Below are 21,184 nucleotides of genomic sequence, written 5' to 3' on the forward strand. Positions count from 1 at the left end.
CACCCCGGTAGAATTATTAGTCATACATTTCATTTACCTTAGGGTGATAATACTGCAAAGAACCGCAAGAGTCACAAAATATGGTTATGTATCCATTAAATAAATAAATAGCCTTTCCATCCAAAGATAAAGATTACAGTATAATCTCTTATAGTTGTCCATTGTACCTGCTAGAAGGCAGGCCTTCCTTCCTTCCTTCCTTCCTTCCTTCCTTCCTTCCTTCCTTCCTTCCTTCCTTCCTTCCTTCCTTCCTTCTTTCTCTCCTTCTTTCCTTTTGTTTGTCCATCCATCAGTGTTAACTCTCATGGCTTCCTTGGACTAATCCCTACAGGTGGTTTTTGTTTGTTTGTTTTGCAACATTTCAGAAGTGGGTTGTCATTGTCTCCTTCCTGGGACTAAGAGAAAGGGATTGACCCAAAGTCACCCAGCTAGCTTTGTGTCTAAGGATGGACTAGAACTCACAGTCTCCTGGTTTCTAGTTGAGCACCTTAAGCGCAACACAAACTGGTTCTCTTTCTATATAGTCATTTTATAAAGCGGTAAAGATATATTTTTTATTGATCATATATTCTTTCAAGGAAACATTTCTGTTTCAGGGTTCTTTCATTTTCCATACTTCCTATTATAATGATGTATTGATTAATTCTCATTCATTCTCTAGCATCATAATATTTTGACCAATATGTGCTCTATGAAGGTCAGAGGCATTTGTTGCATTATTGCTAATAAGAAAACTGCCCTAATGAAAATATTGGGTATTTTAAACAGTTCTTCACATGCAAATAAATAATCTACTATCAAAGTAAACCTATTTTTTAAAAAGTGTTTATTTTTCATAGACAGTCACATGGCACAGTGTCTGGTCATTATTTTGAGACTTAATTGGAACTTCCATAAGGTGAATAGAAAAGGGATTTCTTGGAGATTTGTATGTCAAACTTATTAACCACCCATCTCTCTCACAGAGGGGCTCATTGTTAAAATCTGCTTGTTTAGGTATTCTTTATTCCAGTCCTGTGTGAGTGGAGTCCTTAAAAAAACAGCAAAATGTTTATAATATTAGCAGTAAAACATGAAATTGAAAATATTCATCAGTTGAAGATTCATTTCTCTAATAAAACTTTTCCCAATTTATTGTTAGGTGTGCCCAATCATGAGCCCCATAATTCACAATCAATATTGCCTTTTTTTTTACTGACATTGAGAAACAATTACCTGTAGTTTTGCAATTCCCTTTGTAATCTTTCCTCAATGCTTATAGGTTCTTTGTTCCTATAGCCCTTTATTTTCGTTTTTTTCAGTGTGGTGATGGTGGAGATGCCGGGTAAAGGGTAGGGTAGGATTTGCCTTTGAATCTTTTCCAGTTTGTCAATAGCTGTATTTTGTTGAGCTAAGTACATTGGCCTTCAGATAAAACCTATCCATTTTGAAAATAGCAGTTTTAATGCATCCTAAATCATAATGTTTTTATTAATGGGATTTTAAAATGGCATTGACAATCTCTTTTGGCCCAATTCATTCTTTTAGCAGAGGCAGATCATAACACTTATCCCCAGCTATATCACTTCAGCCTAAAGTTACAAGAATATTCAATTCTCAAACAAAAAGAACATTCTTTCCGTGTGTGAGAAAATGTGGATGATTCTTATAGCAATCTTTACTATTTTACCACTTGCTCTGATTAATAAATAATTTTGCCCTCACTGCTTCACATTCCATTTCTTACCTACTTTACTCTTAAAATGGTATCAGAAGTGCTGCCCTGCAGCCAGATCCCCTTTTTCCTGCATGCAAACATCTGTGGTCATCTTAAAATAATCTCATTTTTCTGCTTTGTGCCTAACTTTCTGGGTTCTGAGATCATTTTCAGTTGTTAACCTATTTCCAAGACTATTTGGTGGCATCCACATTCAAAAAATATGTCCAGCAATCTTAGGATACTTGCCTAAAAAAATCAGTTGTTTTTCTAAAGAAGAAAGACTACCGTATTTTTCGGAGTATAAGATGCACCTTTTTTCCTCAAAAAAGAAGCTGAAAATCTGGGTGCATCTTATAAACTGAATACAGCAATTTTTGCCTCCCGAAACCCCGGCCCCTTCACCAAAATGGCCACGCATACCCTTACGGAGGCTTTCAGAGAGCTCCTGGGGGCTGGGGAGGGCAGAAATGAGCAAAAAATGGGCCATTTTGCCCCCCCCCAGCCCCCAGCAGCACTTTATAAGCCCCCATAAGGCTATGCATGCAATTTTTCTGACAAAAAACGGACCTGTTTTTGCAAAAAATGGGCCATTTTTTGCTTGTTTCCCCACCACCACCTATTGTATTTCTCTCTTTTTCTCCCTCTCTATCCCATTATCTACCTACCTACTTTTTAAAAAAATCTGCCTCTTCAAAACCTTGTTGCGTCTTATACTCCAGTGCGTCTTATACTCTGAAAAATATGGTAAGTTAATTTAGGATTTGTTGCTTTAAAAATTTTAGCGGCTGCTAAGACTGTTTTTTTTCCTAAATGTTTCTGAACATACTGTTTTTCCATTCAGCATTGACATTTGCAGGACTGTGATTGCATTTGTTGTCCTCTTTTCCTTTTAAAAGAAAAACCCTGAATTTTACATTTGCTTTTCATCCCAATTGGCCCACAAACATTTCCATGGATTTTAAAATATGTAGCTATTATTTGAAAGATTTCTCCATTAAATTCCAGGATTTGCATTGTAACCCCCAACTCAGTCTAAAGGTTACTTTCTCAGACCATTAAGGAGTAATGGTCCTTAATGGAGTAAACATTGCAAGAATGGTTTATCTCTGCAAACTTCATTAACATAAAAAAGAAACTTTGAAAAAACACTATTGTGTTTTTCCTATTCATTTTATTTATGTTTATGCAGTAAAATATATATTGTCTCTTGGTCCTTCTGTTACAAACTTATGCCTGGAGATCTTTGGATCAAATGCTACATGGCTTTACTAATTTCAGTTGACTCGCCCAATTATTTTGTGATCTTTTCCTGTATTTTTTTGATCTGTGTTCTTTCTTTTAGTTTCTTTTTAATGAAATTGCTGTTCTTGTTTTTCTACCAAGATTGAAGCCAGGTTGGCATTGGTTGCTTCAGTTTTCTTTCAGTAGTTCTGTGAGTTTAAATGGTTTGCATAAGCCAAGTTGTTATTTATGAATGGACCTTTCAGAAGAAGATACTCTGTTTTGTATACCTAGATAGCTACATTCTCAGGAGCAGTCTTCCCCAGCCTGAAGTTTCCCTGTTATCTTGAAATTCCAAGTCTCAGAATTCCCACCCAGGATAGCCATTGACAGCAACTTGAAAATGTTGTACTACTCTTGGCCAGGTATTTGGTCAAAATATTCAAAGGAGACTAATCTGGACAGCTTGGAACATTTATCTGGCCAGTTAGCTGGAAATATTTGCTTCTGTTGAGTGGGAAGTTTTAAACCATAATCTTTAGCTTCCTTACAAAGCAGAAGACGAAGCTAATATGAACAAGTATACAATGTCTGTGTGTCTGTGTGTGTACGCATACGCATGGAGCTCTACAGCTGGAACCAGCTCCATCTGCCTACTTTAGGCTGAGCTTTGCTAAGGTGCTTTGTGTTAAATGTTATTCCCTTAGAAAGGGCAATGATGGAAATGAGGAGGAGGAAGGAAAAATTGAGGTCATTCAGTCTTCTTGCCTTACAATGCTCTGCATTGAAAAATATGAAAGGGGCAGGTAATAGACATGGGAGAGTACCAGAGTTGATCCAGCCTAATAGAAATAGCTAGCTATAGTGAAGGCAAAAGAAGAATAGGCACACTTATCTCAGATTCAGATTGTGATTGCATTTGGCATTATCAGTCTGAGGAATTTTGATCTATGGGCAAACAATTTTCCCAAAGATCAATCAGAATATATATATATATATGTTGGTCTCTGGATGGAATTTGTTACATTCAAGAGACATGGTTCTTTCATGGAGGGTTTCCCAGACCCTATCCTTTGCTCTGAAGATTAAGGCAGTTGCTAAGGAGATTCTTGTTGCTATGGAGATAGCTATGAGGCACAGCTGATTGGCTGCCGGAGGTGATGAGGTTGCCACTTTGATTATATTCCCCTTTTCCTGGCTGCTGTCTGCCCTCATTACAGTTTCACTTCATTCAGCTTTTGAGGAAGTGGACTATGGAAAGCAAGCATGGAAGAAGAGGTAGCTAAAGTGTAGGGCGGGGGGAAGCTGAAATTTAAAAATCAAGAATAAAAAGAGATTGAATTGGTAGGCACAGTGTGGAATTGGGTCCCAGCTGAGATGACATAAGTCATGAATAGTCACTGGTGGTAGTAACAAGCTTCAAGTAGGTGCTGACTCAAAGAAAACAGGAATTGGATCAGGGGAACTATGTGATGCTAGAATAAGTTTTCCTATTGCCCAATGATAATTCAAACTTGAGCCCAAAAAGATACAGTTGCAGTGGAAATCCATTCACACAGTTTCCATGATATCTGTAGCAGTCACTCTTTCCTGAACACAAACCTCATGATCGGCTAAATTATTTCCTACAGTACAGGAGTGACACTAATGGGCTACATATAATGGAATGGACCCATATAAAACCATTTCTACACATTGAAAAAATCACGGAAAAATCACCGAAAAGGCTTAGTTAGAGTTCTCATAGCATTCACATTTTCTTTGTACATTCAATTCTGTTTATTTGCTAGATGATAGAAGTCCAACAGCTTTGTTTCATATTTGAGAGCATTAGGAAATACTAGAATTTATTTACCTTGTGATCAGTCAAATTATGCATTCAATAAAACAATAAAACGGTTCCTTTGGTGTCTTCCCTTTCATAAAGAACAGAGAACCACTACAACTCTTCTCTTTTCCTGCAAATTTCTGAGTAGGTGTTACTTTATTATTATTTTTCTTAGGGATTACACAAATAGCTTACAATCATGCTATTTAAAAAAATGTACAGTACAGACATCCATGGTAATTGCTTCAGAAGATCAGGGAACCAAAACTCTTATTTTGGAGTTCTTTTTGAAATAATCAAAGACAGATAGTGAGGGTAGTGATTGGTAGTTTTGACACAAATCAGCGACAGATACAATCAATGTTACCCTCTGACTGCCTAGCCCACAGAGTGAATGGCTGAGGCTTCTCTGTGGTTGCTCACCAGGCCAATATTTCAGAAGGCCTTGAGCCACTTGCTGAGCAGTAGGGAAATCCCAGAACCAGGAAGAAGAAACTTTGCTGCTTCTTATAGCCATAAGTCATCTTGATAATGAGCTTTTAGTCATACTCAGTTAGAAATAATTATATCGCCTGCCCAGATTCCACAGGGTGACTGAACTTCAACAAGAGCACCCACCATCAGGAAATCCTTCAGAGCCCTGTGGAATATGTTGGAATTCTGGGGGCAGACCATGCTAACAGTTCCCACACTCCTCAGAGGATAATAGTTGTTATAAGTCTAAACCACAACAGGAAATGGTCTGACCATGACAAGGGAATATATTTAAAACTTCTCGGGTTCGGATCATCCTTCCCAGTAGAAAAAATATAGCTCCATTGTATAACCTGCCACATGTCATAGCTGTCATGAAATATGGTAGCCCCACAGCAATATTGAAATTCCTTGGGATCCCTTTCTGGGAATTCTCAGCCCCATGTGAGATCCCTTTTAGCTGGTCAACTCAGAAGCCTAGATGGTACACTAATAGAATCTTAAATCTGTCCTGATTGCCCAACACACATCTAAAATAAACAGGGAGCCTGGAAAAAAGTAAGCTTGGATAAATGATCCCTCTTCTCATTCCTGGGGAGACAAATGGGAGGGGATGTTGATTTTAAATATACATGCTACTAAGAAACTAATATGCTGGCAGCTGCTGCTTTTGTATGTTTAGTATTGCATAATTTAATTGTTGCATTTTATGGTACAATTTCAGTGTTCAGATTTATTTGCTAATTTTTCACACAAAAGCCAGCATATAAATATGAACAATAAAATTGTAAGCCACCTTGACCTGGGAAACTTAATTTTGAAAGGAGTTCTATAAATCCTACAAAAGTGGCATTTTATGTCAGAGTTAGAATTAGACAATCTTGTTCTGATTTTGCATAAATTGAGCTCTCATGTTGGAGAATCAAAATAATCTGAGATTGGATATGGTCTTTGCTGCACTGAACTTTTCTTTGCCCCCTCACCAAATAACAATTGAGTCAGGAGAGAGCAATATGTAGTAAATATGTGACAGTCTAATTTCAAAAGCTATCTGGAATCAAATGAAACCTTGGGCATCCCGCTGAGTTGATTTGGTGGCTCAGTCCTCCTTTGGGTGAGCTCACTGTGCCATGTTGTTTCCAGCAAATTCCTCAGGAAGTCTGACCTGTGAATTGAACATTTCCCACCACCTCCAAGGTAGTTTGGTAGCATTGGGATATTATTTATTTATTTATTGAATTTATTTATTTGCTGTCCGTCTTGTAGAATGTATTTCTTGCCCATCTTGTAGAAAACTTTGGGCAGCTTCCAGTATTAAAACATTAACAAATCAATGTCTTTGAAAGAGTAATAATAGAAATCCCAAACAAGTTATTGTTAAAACATGTGGAAGGAGGGAACAGGATGCGGGAGGGGAAGGGGGGGAATTGCCTCTTAATTCAACAACCACCTCCAATGTGATGTTCCACCATTAGTTGCGGATGACATAAAGTTGGCCTTTAATTATACGTTACAAGAAGAAATCAGAATCACACAATTATTTTAAACTGCATTGATTATCACTTGGAAATCTTTTCTCACTTTAATTATTACACATTTACCAGTATTCACAGTTTATACTTTTCCTGGATTTAATAACATTACATAAAACACTTCTGACACAGTGATGGCAGAGGCTGAAATGTAACCTTGGTATTATTCTTTTGCATTCTGGCAGTAGATTTTTTTTTAAAAGGCTAATACAAAGATGAGTTAAAAATTGCTGTCTTTAACATTGACATATCAACAAAAAAAGGATGCCGGTAAGAACTTGAAGGAGCATAATCAGCTTAATTGTATTAACTATGTTTGATATGGGAAGAGTCAGGAAGCTGTACAGATGTTTTATAATTCAATTTCTAATGCAGACTTTGATCGGCCTGAATGGTTAGATCAAGTCCCTTTCTCATAGCTTCCCTTCCTGCTCTAAAACATGGAATTGTAGTAAATTGCAGAACAATTAGAAGAGAATAAATGTCATAAATAATGTTTCCCATGTGTGCCTGTTCATCATTGCCTCCTAGCATATTTTTGGCTTTAGATTTGAAGCCCTCCACATTCCTATCACAGATGAGAAAAGATCTTGCAATACAAAACTCTTCTCTTTGCTTTCAGAGGGATGGATAGCAAATAATAGAAAGGAATTAGAAATGGAAAAGCACAGATTAGGTAACTCTTGATGTAGCAATTTCTCTTATCTGAAACACATAAATATGAATGCACGAAGTCTAAAGATTGGTTACAAAAAGTTCTGTCTCCCAAGTGAAGTCTTCTTCATTGATGAATCTTTTGTTTGCCTGATGAAAGACAATATTTTTATGAAGTTATTTCCCCTAACTTCCCTAGGTTTCATGGATTGTTGTTAGACAGATTCCCTTAATCTGAAAATATGGTCCTATATAATCTAGATGTATGGCATTTCATTATTCTAGTTCTGATTTACCCAATTTGGGACTCTCTGTTTCTGTTACAATTCCTGTCATCCTCAGCCAATGGGCATCTTGTTTCAGGATGATGGTTATAGTAGCCCAGCACATCCAAAGAATAAGGTCAGAGAGGGCTACTAGCTGGATTCTGACCAGGGAATAGTACATTATTAAAAAGACGGAGGTCTTTCTCCCTCCTCCTTTCTTCTGTGGTCTCTGGAAAGATAGACAGGCAAGCTTGCATCATCATACTAATAATGTTCAAAAGACCAGTCTGTCTCAACACCTCCATAGAATCAGATTCACTCAAACAGTATTTCTGGTCTTTAAGACCTACATAGGCCTATGTCCAAATGCACTGTTTTGCCTTTTTTCTGTGTAAGTTTCTTTTCTTTATAAAAAAAATATTTTCTTATTCCACAAATAAGTAAAAATGTTAGACATTCATGTATCAGTTCATATTTTTAGATTGCCATTATGTTCTTCCTGGTGAAGCTCAGGGTAACATTTTGATCTCACAAATGTTCTGAGTTTAAACAAGAGAGAACAAGTTTAAATTGGAAAACTGAGTAGAATTGTCTGTCACATGGAGAGTCCTGGCAGGAAAAGAAGTTGGTTGCCCTAGAATGAAAGACACCTGGATTTTGAATTAGGATTCTCCATTGAGCCATTTTGCCCTAATCAAGGGCAGTTGGAGCGTTACTGAAAGATTTCCCATGTCTTAAAAGGTAACTTTTCCCTTTCATTCTTCCTGAGGCTGGCTGCTGTGATGGAGAGGCATGTTTCAGCTAATAAGCCTAGTTGATGACTCACCTCAGCTCTCCTGCCAGGGAGCAGCATCCGTGAGTTTTCTCAAGGACAAAAAGGTTTTTAAAAAGAGAACAATATCCAGCATCAAACTGTAAAAGCAAATTTGTTCATTTATCCCATATACTTTCTCTTTTGATACAACTTTGGAAAGCAGAATTTGTTTTGCTTAGAGGCAAATAATGCCAAACTCCTGAATAACATTGGGTAAAAAATTGTTCTGATGCAGAGTTACCAGATCTTGTTTCCCAAAAACAAATATACACACAAATCATTGGATATTTCCACGCTTAGAACTCACATTGGTGAGGGTGAAGATCTGTCACTATACTCAATTCCAAAACTACTCTGTATTGATTATTATTATTTCCACCCACACCACGTAAGCTCAAATTCATCCTCCTTCTCCAATTTTTTAAGAGGTTCTCACATCAAAAAATCCTCAGCTGTTTAGACTTCAGGTTAGCTCTGACCTTGGAATGGTCTTCCATTTTAAGTTTGCAGCTAGATTTCTATAAGGAAAGCTGTAGAGAAGAGTATTTAAAAACCATCACAGATTTTGCAGGAGGGAATGGGATGAAATGGAATAATTCAGCACCTCTGGGTCATGGTTCTTCACAAGAAATATCATTATAGAGTTCCTATAGTGTAATCTAGGACATGATGGTGCATCTTTGTGGTCTGCTTATTATGTTATATCATGTGAACCTAGAAAATTGGGCTGAGAAGCCCATGGTTTAGTTAAACTGCAACCAGACACTGCCAGAATGCTAGAATTTAGTTGAGCCAATAGGAATTTCAACAGTATTTGCCCTCATTTTGCCTACATTTTGGCAGGGAAAAGAGAAAACACAGGAAAGGATGTGGGCTTGGCAAACTCAAGGATTCAGACAGGAAAGGCAATGAACAAAAAGTACCTTCAAAAGATAGAAAATGACGGCAATTTCTTGGAAACCACAGAGAAAAGCAAAATGTTGTACCAGTAAGGAAGAGGAGAAGGAATACTAAGCTAGATCCAACCCAAGTTTTTTAAAATTCTGTTTCATGTGAAAGAATCAGAGAAATGACAAAGTGAGCAAGTGTGGAAGGAAAGAACTACCTGAGAGCCATGTAAAATGGTGTTATGAACTAAGGCTAATTTTGAAAGCCACTTGTAAGCCACTGGCAGCTTTTGGTCAGAGTGGAGCAAAAATTACTTAAATAGTATTAATGAATGAGCAGAAATTCCACAGGTAGAATTTGTTGAAGATTAATGACGAGTTGAAAAAGGCATTTTAAGAATTCCAATGTTTTGCTACTAGTTTCTCCCACTCTTAACTTTTTATCGAATAATTATTTACCTCAATAATATTAATTCACAATAAGCCATGTCCTAATGAATTATTGGAGTTATGATGAAACAGCCTTTTGAGCTGTTTGCCTTCACTTCCCTCTGTAAGGAAGAAACCAGAGATTATTTCACCCAGGATGAAAAACAGAGGAAGTTTGCAGCTACAATAGTTACTTCATAATATACAAAGAAAGGAAAGCAAATCCTGCCTTATTCATTGAAAGTTATTTCCCAATTCAATAATTGCATTTATTAATCACTGATTATTCAGTGTTTTGAACAAACCTCTCATAAAAGGATTGATTGGGGGATTAGGAAGAAGAGCTAAATACCTTTTTTGGCTCATTCTAATCAATACATGTGAAAAGTTACCTCTGCTGGTCCAGATGGTTTCTTACCATTCCCTCTTGATGAGACATGGATAGTGCTTGCATATAACCGCAGATGGTTCGGTCCTTTAATTTGTCAAGAGTTACTACAAACTCAACTCCTCTTTGTCTAATTTAGGGCTAGGCTGCAAAAATCAAGAGGACCACAAGAGGGTAGGAAAGAGTTTGTGTTTTCTGTTATATCAATGCTGCTTTTTATTGGTCCCCTGCATCCTGACAACCAAGATGTTGTTTGAGCTCAAGATTGTATGAGATGATTCACAATTGCATACAGTAGGGGTGAAGGCAGAAGTAATCATGGGTAAATAATGTAGTTAAATTCATAATAAGATTGGTTTTAATGGGAATGAATTTGTAGTGAAATTGACACTCATGGAGATCTCTGTTTAACACTGAGACATACATATGTTCAATTTCTTTTAAATAGCTATGGTATCATTTCACTTGGATAAATCTCAAGATTTAAAAAAAAATAAAGACATGTTTTTGGATATGTAATTAAGATCAAATTGGAAAATAAATAGTGTATTTTAAGAACATTATTTTTTTTCCTAGTTGTTTATAATAATGTACAATTTTCCTAAATGTTGCCTTCCAAATGTTTTAGATTAACCAATCGCATTACCAAGTCAATTTAGCCATATGTGTGATGGGCCCAACCCTCTGGAATGACCTCCCCCCTGATATTAGAACTACTACCGACTTCCGCTCCTTCCGACAAAAACTTAAGACTCACCTGTTCCGATTAGCCGGCCTGGCCCACTTATAGTTCTACTCTTACCTCCTGGCGGATATTTTATTGGGGATAGTTTTTAGGTAAATGTTTTTATAATTTTTAGAATTTTAATCTAACTTAACTAAATTGTACAGTGAATCATTACTACCTCCTCCAGTCCTATATTTAATTTATTGATTTTGTATTTATACCATGTATATTTGTTGTTCAATTATTTTAATATGACTGTACACCGCCCCGAGTCTCTTTTGAGAGGGGGGCGGTCTAGAAATTGAATAAAGTTAAGTTAAGTATATAAAGATGATGGGAATCATAGCCCAAAGGTTATGAAAAACTATTGTATTACAACATATCCGAAATCCTAATTAGGATATTAACCAAAGTCATAAACCAGGTGTCAGCAACCCACAGCTCCAGAGCTGCATGTGGCTCTTTGACCCCTCTCTTGCGGCTCCCTGCTGACCCGGTTGTGCAATTGAGAGAGAGAGAAGTGGGAGAGAGGGAGAGGAGAGAGAAACAAGAGAGAGCTGGAGGGAGAGAATGAGAGAGAGGGAAAAGAGAGGGGAACAAATTACAGAGACAAGGGGGAGAGAAAGAAAAGAAAAAGAAAGAAAGAAAGAAAGAGAAGAAAGAGAAGAAAGAAAGAAAGAAAGGAAGGAAGGAAAGAAAGAAGGAAGAATGGGAGGGAGAGAGAGGAAGAGAGAGAGAGATCCCCATTTCCCACGGAAAACACTGGGAGCCACACAACCTGAGTAGACATGGCTGGAGGGTCATGTGACTGGGTATGAGTGATGTTGAGTTAGTCACGCCCACCACAGGTTTTGTGGCTCCCGGTGTTTTCTTTTCTGTGGGAAATGGGCCCAAATGGCTTTTTGAGTGTTTAAGGTTGCAGACCCCTGTCATAAACTAACAGAAGGCCTCAAAATGCAACAAAGATTTTTCACTTTTAGTTCTATTACATCAGTCAGCTTGGTGTGTAATCTAGGCATCCTACATTCATGACTCCTCCGCAGATGCAGTCATGGCTCTGTGGGCTACTGTTCAAATTCATCTCGGGTGGCAGTTGTATCCATTCTTTGATCAGGAATCCCTACTCCAGTCACTCAAATCCAGATTATCTCATATCTGGATTACTACAAGTGCTCTACACAGGGTTTCCCCTGAGGACCACTCAGAATCTACAGCTGGTCAGGAAGGCAGCACTAAGGGTAGTTATGTATAGACTTCAATACACCCATGTAGCACTTCTCTGTGAACTCTGTGGTGTGATACTATACTATATGATACACTATACTATATACTGTACTGTACTACACTACATTACACTATACTATATTAGTGGGTTTCCAGGTGCAATTGAAGATTCTGGTTATTAGCTTCAAAGTCCTTCATAGCACAAGGCCTATTTACCTGGTTAGGCACCAAGCTAGAATCGAGGAGGCTGTGAGTTCTAGTCCTGCCTTCAGCATGAAAGCTGGTGGGATGACTTTGGGTCAGTCATTCTCTCTAAGCCCAACTCACCCCACAGGGTTGTTATTGTGAGGTGTGTTGGATATGTTTGCCGCCTTGAGTTATTTGTAAAACTAATAAAGGTGGGATATAAATAAAATAAACACTCTGGGATTGTCAATAGCCAATTATGGTATCTCTATCCATCTGAAGGAAATCTGTCAGGATAGGTGTCCCTTGGCTCCTATTTCTCATAGAATGTCATCTTACAGGAGGGCCAGGAATGTGCCTTCTTTGTCACTGCATATGCCCTATGGAGTGCTATTTCCTCCAAAATTTGGATGTCCCCAACCATGTATATTTCTCTTTTGTAAGATCTTGAAGAACTGGTTTTTCACCAGATATTGGGTTAGGAGGCTTTGGAAGGGCATCTGGATGGGTTGTCTCAATTACTGCATTGCTCTGGTGTACTTTATTATATTGTTATTGCTTTTGGTGTTATTATTGTTTTGATACTACTCTTCCCTGAATCATTTGGGATTATTGTTCCCTGCCCTGAGTTTGGGATGGGAGTTATAGACTGCTTATTTGTTAGGCATGAAGTTGGGAAAATTCAGATGTGTTGAGACTTGCAGAAATCATCAGAACTCATATCTATGTTCAGAAATATGGCAGAATAGATACATTCATTAAAATGTGAGCATTCTCATGATTGGATAAATAAATAATTATATGTCTAGAGAAGTAACATTTTACATTTGAGGCAATTTGCAACTGCAGGCACACATGGCACTTCTAGATGCAGAAAAATCTGAATGTGTAAGACATGCAGGCATAAGTACAATATCCATAAATTGTAATAGAAATGATTTGAGAACTTCATACTATTAAAGAAAACCTTTTTTAGGTAGCATTCTGTTCAGGAACCCCTGCATGTTGGTAGAATTCCCAGGTTACAGAGTGTTCCAGCGTGCACTGAATTTTCACAGATTCAGAGCATATATGTTTTATTAATGTACTTTGACTCACCAGTACCAGCTTGTAGCCATTCTTCTTCTCTTAAGTCTGTCTCCGTGCCCATGTGTGTGTCAATTTATCCTCATTCATGAGATAATTGCTCTTGTACATGATTGCTTATTCAAGAAGAAATATACAGTCATGCATTTCCATTCTTACCAGGGCATAGACAGAAAATATATATTAATTATTTCATTCTCTTTTTGTGTGTCTCTAATAGTTCAAAAGAATGCTGAACCGTGAATTAACCCACCTCTCTGAAATGAGCCGTTCTGGAAACCAGGTGTCTGAGTACATTTCCAACACCTTTTTAGGTGAGTGTATGGAAGTGTGTTTTTAACATCGCTATAACCCTACTGTACGTTCGTTTTTAAAACTATTGTGCAATAGTAGTATCAGTATCTATTCTACATTATTTTTCAATCAAATACAATACAGGCAGTTTGCTAAAAAAAAAAAAAGAAAGAAAACATTCTTTTAGGGTTCACAAGTTTTTGTACAAAAAGGCAGAACAAGATATAAAGAACGTAACTGGCATTTTCCCATTGCTCAAAGTGATATAGTTTGATCCTCACAGGTTCGTAAACTATTCCCCAAGAAAAAAATGCATATGAATAAATAAGTTAAATAAGAAATCATCAATACCTGATTTTGAAATAACATAAACCTATTTATGAGTAAAATCTCTGGTAAAGATTCTAAGAAGATTCAACTTTTCGTTGGATAAATGCGTTTTTTTTTAATCCATTGCACTTAAAAAATTGTAGTGCAGTTTTTATTACTAAAGCAAATTCACCCTTCCAAAGCAGGAATGTAATTATTCTCTCTTGTTATAAACACTGATGGCAATGTCTGTAGTTCTTTAGCATTGATCATTTATCTGGAGTATAATAAGAAAAGCATAATTACTAAATCTTATATGTTCTTCCACGTCTAACGATGAATGATTTTCTGAAACATATCTGCCTTTCATTCTGGGCTGTTATTATATTATTTCCTTAGAGTTAAGCCAAAATAGGGATTTGGTTCCATATATTGTTTCTTCGTGCATATCCCAAAAGCCCTCCATCTCAGAGGTTGGGAGGAACAGTTTGGACAAGGACAAAAATATTCACCGTGGGAGGAATAAGTGATGGTCCCTAGCCCCAATGCAGTTTGTTTCCTCGTGACTCATCCTATGCAAATGTGCCTGAGGTTGCGTGTTCCAATGCACGTCCCATCGAAAGTAATATCATGAGAACAGAGAACATCTACAGGCAGGTGTGCTTCTGTGACGCTCTCCGCAGTATGTGAAGTGCTGTAGACAAGGAGCACCCCAAGTGCTGAGGTAGCACGGTTGCCTTGGCAACAGGGAGATTCCCACTCCTCCCTTCACCAGCTTAAACTGAGGGCAAAGATTTGGCTTTGTTTGCCCTTATTGATGTCATCTTACAGCCAAATCTGATTGGCTGAAGTCATTTGAAAAGAAGAAAGCTCACTGAGGGAAAAAGGAAGCAGAGCCTTACTGCAAATTGTTAGTGTTGGGGAAGGGATAGATAGCACCAGGCATATTCATGTGGTAAAGCCCAAACAGACACAGCTCTTCCCCAGCCTCTTCATATACTGGTGAACACAGAGATTTTCCTCCAATTTCCAGGAGGAATTAAATTCAAATTCTGCTGCTCTCTACAGGTTCATTTGTACCTGTCTCAGAATGCCAATCACTGGGTATTAGGCAAGAAGAAAGACTCACAGGTTTCTCCCTCCCCTTTCAACCTGCTAAGTAAATGTTTAATAAGATAGCAGAAATACAGAGGTGTTTGGGCACTTGGATAACTCTTACACAATGCTCCCTCCCAAGCACACTTATGGCAATCATATCAGCATCAGTAGGAAATTGAGGGTGGGGCTGAAACTGGCTGGGAATTCTGGAAAGCACCACATTGGAGAAAGTGTGTAGGCATAATGCAAATGTTAGAATCAGAAAGTGATGGTGGTTCCTTTATGGTCTCTGCTTAATATCAGATAATCTGAATCTGCAACACAATTTTCAGTTTCCAACTCATATTTGATACGTAATTATGTCCAGGAATTCAGATTCCTGGATTTCACAGTTGGATCATGCCAGGATTTTTCCATTCAGAGACAAACAAGCAATCTGGAAGAGGTTTTCTCTGAAGTCAGCTCCACTCAGATTAGTGGGACTTACTGTCATATAAATGAGCATAAGGATGCTGCCCGTAGCTTCATTCTTGAACATATTTACTTGAGAGCAAATCTTTAAATGACTTACTCTGCAAGTAAACCTACCAAGGTATAGAATTAGCCTGTCAGACACTTTTATCCTCTTATGCAGAGATCATCGTATTGTATGCACAAATCTAAGCAGGTAGTTCTCCGACCTCCGTAAATATGTGTAAACATTGTGTTTACATAAAAATGAAAATAAGTACTGCATTTGTGTGCTGAACCATTCATGATTATCTCAGTATTTGCAGAATCAGAGGCCTTGTCATTATGTCTCCCCTAAGCACTGCAGACTTCCTGAATCAGACAGGATAGCTAAGAACTTCAGTCATCTGAAACAAACTCCTGGGTGCCTCCTGTCCACTGCATTCTCCAGAAAGCAGGCCTCCCATTGACGTCAGCGGATGCAAATACCCAGCCCTAAGCAAATGTTGATGCAAACTACCACTTCAATGGAGGCCTTGTGTGAGAGCTGGAACATGGACTGAAAACGGAGGCCAAGTATCGGTTGAGCAGGGGCCAGAATTCACCCTCCCTGCTCCTCCTGAGCAGCTGTGGCATGGTCTGCCAGTGTCATGTGATGAGGCAGTGCCAGGCCACAGTGGTGCAAAAGAGGTGAAAAAGAGATAGTGAAATCCTATTATTGAGCTTAGCTGGTTGACTTCACATACACACTCACCCCTTGCCCCATGAGAGATCTTCCCAATACTGGGGGGAGAGGAGTTTTTAGAAAATGAGCAGATGGGGAGGACCCATACCAGTGTAGCTAGCTTGGCCCCATGCATTGGGACTTTGGAACTGTTTCTGTGTTGGCAGTGAAGTTGTGTTTGGTAGGCGAGCCTGAGAACTGCCTGAGTACTTGGATTTCATTCTTGGCTGAGGCACCAAAGCAGAGTTGAATGATTGGTAGGAAATGGCCAGAGTGACTGGTTGTTTGTGGCTGAGGGCTTGAAGCAGAGCTTGTTGGTTGAGGTGAGGAAAGGAAAGGAGTCAGAACTCCTAAATTTATTCCCAACTTTTTATTCCAAATTTGCCTCAGCCATAAAGATACATATGCACAGATGTTCATTACCTCAGACTCATAAGGTACCCTGAGATGATAGAATTCCACAATACTGAGGCAGCCTATTCATCCAGATTCTCAAACTCCCAGGCAAACCCTTGAATCTGCTTGATCATTTATGAACAGATGAGATTGCAGATGTACTTGAGCTGTTCTGTTGCCACAGGAAAGCTAATTCTTCCTATAGATCGTCTTCCAGTCTGACCACCATCTTAGTCTAAGCAAAGGACGTCCCCCTATATTTACCAAACATGGTAGAACTCTGGCTCCAGAGTTATCCAAAGTCTTTTCAGGTGAACTTGAGGGAAGATGAGAATATTGGGGACTCTGTTAGAGGCAGTATTTGAAAGAGTTCGGCTGCATGGCAGTTAACTTGAATATTCTCTGTTGTCACAATCCTTCTTCCTAGTAACTCAGAACCCAGCACTCTAGAATGGTACCATAGCTTATGCCCTGCTTCCTCCCGGGGTCTGTTGCCCGCCCCTTCCACTCTGCCATGAGGCCCCCGTGCCGCTGCTTCTCCCGCAGGTACCATTGGGGCATAGCTCTGCCATGTCATGATGCGACTCCCTCCCAGTTCCCTGTCACTCTGCGCCCTCCCCATTTTCTGCCTCCCCTAGGCTCCCCCAGTGTACGCCACCTCCCCCTTGGCAGGCTATCTCCTCCCCCTGCTCCGTACTCCCAGTGGGTGCCACCGACACGTGACTTCTTGCCCTTGGAGACAGTCCTAGAAGAAGGTGGGGGAACAAGGCCCTCCACTCCTGAGGGTGAGTCTCCCCCACAAAACTGCTCCATGTTGTATTTTGAGTCTTCCAGTCTAGAAACCTAAATTGAACAGTTTTCCTTCCATCTTCATAAACCTGGAGTATCTACAGGAGACGAGAGTAGTCAGAAGAAGTAATTTTGCCATCTATCTTCAGGGTTGCGAGGGAGAGTGAGCAGGATTGTTTTCACCACTACTTTGGCCTAATGTCCAGCATTATATTTCTCCCTTTCTTTCTCAAAAGGACTAATATCAACTATTCATTTGTCTGGGAAAAGTAAAAGACTGCAATCAGGGACAGAATTAAAATGACAAATAAATCCTGTTTGACTGGTTTGTTTATTAGAAAGGGGGATGTGCTGTATTATTCCGATTCTGAGCACTTTTTTTATTACATCTTTAATTATATGTGTATAAACAGAAGTCTTCTAGAAGATGGAATGTATGGTGATATAAGAAAAGAATCTCAGAATAGCATTGTATATAAAAACCATAAGAACTTGAAATTATCACTGCTCATGCAGATCAGCCCCCTTTCATGCTACAGCTATTGCTGATAATAACCATTTTATTAAAGTAATTAAAATAAATAAAAATAATTGCTTAACTGCCCAATTTATTGGTACTGTCCAGTAGTCCTTATAAGACACACAAAAAACATTTGGATGGTTTTCTGGTCCTTTTTTGGGTATTGCACAATTGGAACAGCTGGAGCTCATGATGAGGCAGAACTAAATATCTGAATTGTAGAAAACCGGAGTCTGCATATACGTTGAAGAACAATCATATCCTGAGGCTATTCTACTTTTAAAATAAAGGGGAGGGGGAAATGTATGAGGGCAACAAAGTAGGGGGGGAATCTAAAAAGACAAATAATGTACACAATAAATGCACCTCTCAAGACTCCAATAAGTATTAAGAAGTTTTAGGATGGTATCCAACCCTAGTCCCAACATTCCTGCAGTACCCTGATTTATTAATGGGAAGTTTAAACTACCAGGAATTAGGTTAAAATTCATTTTGCTCCATAAATTCTGAGCTTTCGTTCTTGGCATCTTTGAGACAGTAATGAAATTCCATCTGGGAAGCAATGTCATTTGGATGATGGATGGATGGAGATCAAATATTTGTGTCACAAATCCTGACACTTGGTCCAGAGGCTACTTCTTAGATGACTCTTCCAGTTTTTTTGCCATTGTCATTTCTTTCTCCGATGCAGTCTCTTTTCATCCACAGACAAGCAGAATGATGTGGAGATCCCATCCCCAACACAGAAAGACCGGGAGAAGAAGAAGCGGCAGCAACCCATGTGCCAGATCAGTGGGGTCAAGAAACTCATGCACAGTTCCAGCCTGACCAATTCCAGCATTCCCCGCTTTGGGGTGAAAACAGATCAAGAAGAGCTGCTCAGTAAGGTAAACATTTAGCATGATAAAAAAGGGGGAGGTGAGGGAGTGAAGGAAGACTGTGCCCATCTTTGCAAAGGATGATTTGGAAATTGTGGCTGACACTTTTAACAGTCTCTAGACTCTGAGAAAAGTGCCAGCCTTAATACATTTTATTTAGGTTGATTTCCAGAGGCAACTTCTGCCTTTGACGAGAAACAAAAGTATTTTCATCTCAGATTGTTTTGTCTTTAAGGCAGCATTCCCCCCCACCCCCCAAACAGGATATTGTACTGGTTCACTAGAGAGTCACTTCCTCATTATTTTAACACATTTGACAAAAAGAGTTAACTATCATTGAGTTTAGTGTATTCCTGTTTCATTTGGATTGAAACCTTTTGCATATTTCTCCAACACAAGATACTTGTTTTTTATTGATTTATTTTTTATTTGTGGACAATCCTAAACAAATTACCTGAGCTATTTTACCACAAAGGAACAAAAAGAAAGAAAGAACCATGACTGCAGAAAAATAAACAATACAAACACTTGTGGGCAGAAAAATGAATACAGAATTAAGTGCTCATAACCAGCAAAGTGGATGTTTGATAACATGTAAACAGTTTAAGTTTTTGCTAAAGAAGATGCCATTTATTTATTTATATAGTTGAATGTCTATCAGTCGCCCAGGCCATGGTTGTCCCAAATGTGTTTTTTCAAGAGACAACTGGACTTTCTTGTTTTTCATTGAAGACATTTAGCTTCTCAACTAATAAGCTTCTTCAGCTCTGACTGGATGGTGGGGATTTATATTCCTTGCAGACAGCTGGTCATTTGCATTTGACTACAGGAACCATTTGCGCTTCAGTTTGAGTTGCAGAAAACACAGACTCATCCCCAACAGCCTCCGCCTGGGACACAGGTCAGAAAACTTCCTGCAGAAAGCACAGCTCCACAACACAGTCCTTTCAGCAGTTCCAAGAAGGCTCCTTCCCCATTTGCATACTAAAGTGACCCTGAGGACACAGACAAACCACCAAGTGGTCTCAATGATTCTCTAAAATAATGCAAATGACCAGCTGTCTACAAGGAATATAAATCAACATAATACTCACTTGTTATCCTGAAATGATTGTAAAAGACCAGTTCAAAAATAACTTTCTTGGCTTAATAAATCATAATTCATTAAACAAGTAACAATCCCTTCCATTCTTGTCTTTGTTCTTTCAGTCCCAGTAAGTTTGCTGTAACTGCTAGTGACATCCAAAACTGCGAATATTATCAGAATTCTAAACCAAGTGCAGGGTGAGCAAAAGAGTATAGGCTTGAAATTTGCAATCCAGAAATATTATGCATGAACAAGGGAAACACTTCTTTCCAGAAATGTGGAGTCTTTATAACTGCTTCACCGATTTCCACTAAATGTCCTCTTAAAAAAACTGATCAATACTGTCACGTGGCAAGTCAATAGGGTTATTAGGCTGCTAGCTAGCTTTTAGTCTTAGGTAAACTAATTTGGTCAAGAATCTCCTGCCATGGGCAGGGAGCTGGACTTGAAGACCTCCAAGGCCCTTCCATCCCTATTATTCTATGTTTTAATTATATTTTCATATTCCTATAGATATTGTTCATATCTAATTAGTTATATCATTAGATAATACCTATTTAGATTCACACCAATTATTTTTGCAATGTTAAATACAAAAATAAAGATAGACTGCCACATAACAATCAGTTTTATTCAAAGAAATTGCATTTTATGAATTGAATCAAGCAATTTTGAATTACTCTTGGTCTTTTCTCTGTATTTCCATAGTGTACAAGTCTTCATTTTTCTTATTTTACTCTGTTTGTACTAGCAAATTATACCTTATTTCTTGTAGGCTACATCAGTGTTGATTGCCGGTGATCACACCCAGATAACCAAACCTTGTATTATTGAGAAAAAGCATTATAAGTTGAATGAAATTACTTTGTTCCTTTTTCTATACAAATGAGTAATTAAACCAGGAAATGTTTGCTTGGTTCCTCATGTTCTCCAAGCCAAGAAACTGGTTGATACTCTCTAAGCAAACCAAAATATGAAGCTAACATTTATTTTTAGCTTAATGTCTTGACTTGTTCAGAAAAGATTTGTATTTCTTAATGTATGCATTATTTGTATTCTGGAATATATCTGAAATGTTTTAAACTGTAAATTTAGCTTTCCATCTTTCACAAAAAGGAGATGAAACAATTGTTCATTCATATCTCGTTTTATTAAGCTGAGAATTGATTGCTCAAATGCAATCCAGGAATAAGCAAGACAGAACTTGTTAACTAAAGGAACCTT

The 21,184-nt window shown here is 38.3% G+C and overlaps 1 protein-coding gene across 4 annotated transcripts in view; it reads left to right on the plus strand.

The window, feature by feature from the left end:
- Positions 1-21,184, plus strand: part of PDE4A (phosphodiesterase 4A) — a 338,473-nt gene that overhangs the window by 300,288 nt on the left and 17,001 nt on the right. For all 4 annotated transcript variants that reach the window (XM_081954838.1, XM_081954840.1, XM_081954839.1 and 1 more), the window contains 2 exons: positions 13,636-13,729; positions 18,704-18,882. In XM_081954838.1, the coding sequence (XP_081810964.1) occupies positions 13,636-13,729; positions 18,704-18,882 (273 nt within the window). The remainder of the gene's footprint in view (positions 1-13,635; positions 13,730-18,703; positions 18,883-21,184) is intronic.

Source organism: Natrix helvetica (assembly GCF_964273705.1).
Source record: "Natrix helvetica genome assembly, chromosome: 1".
NCBI classification, from domain to species: domain Eukaryota; kingdom Metazoa; phylum Chordata; class Lepidosauria; order Squamata; family Natricidae; genus Natrix; species Natrix helvetica.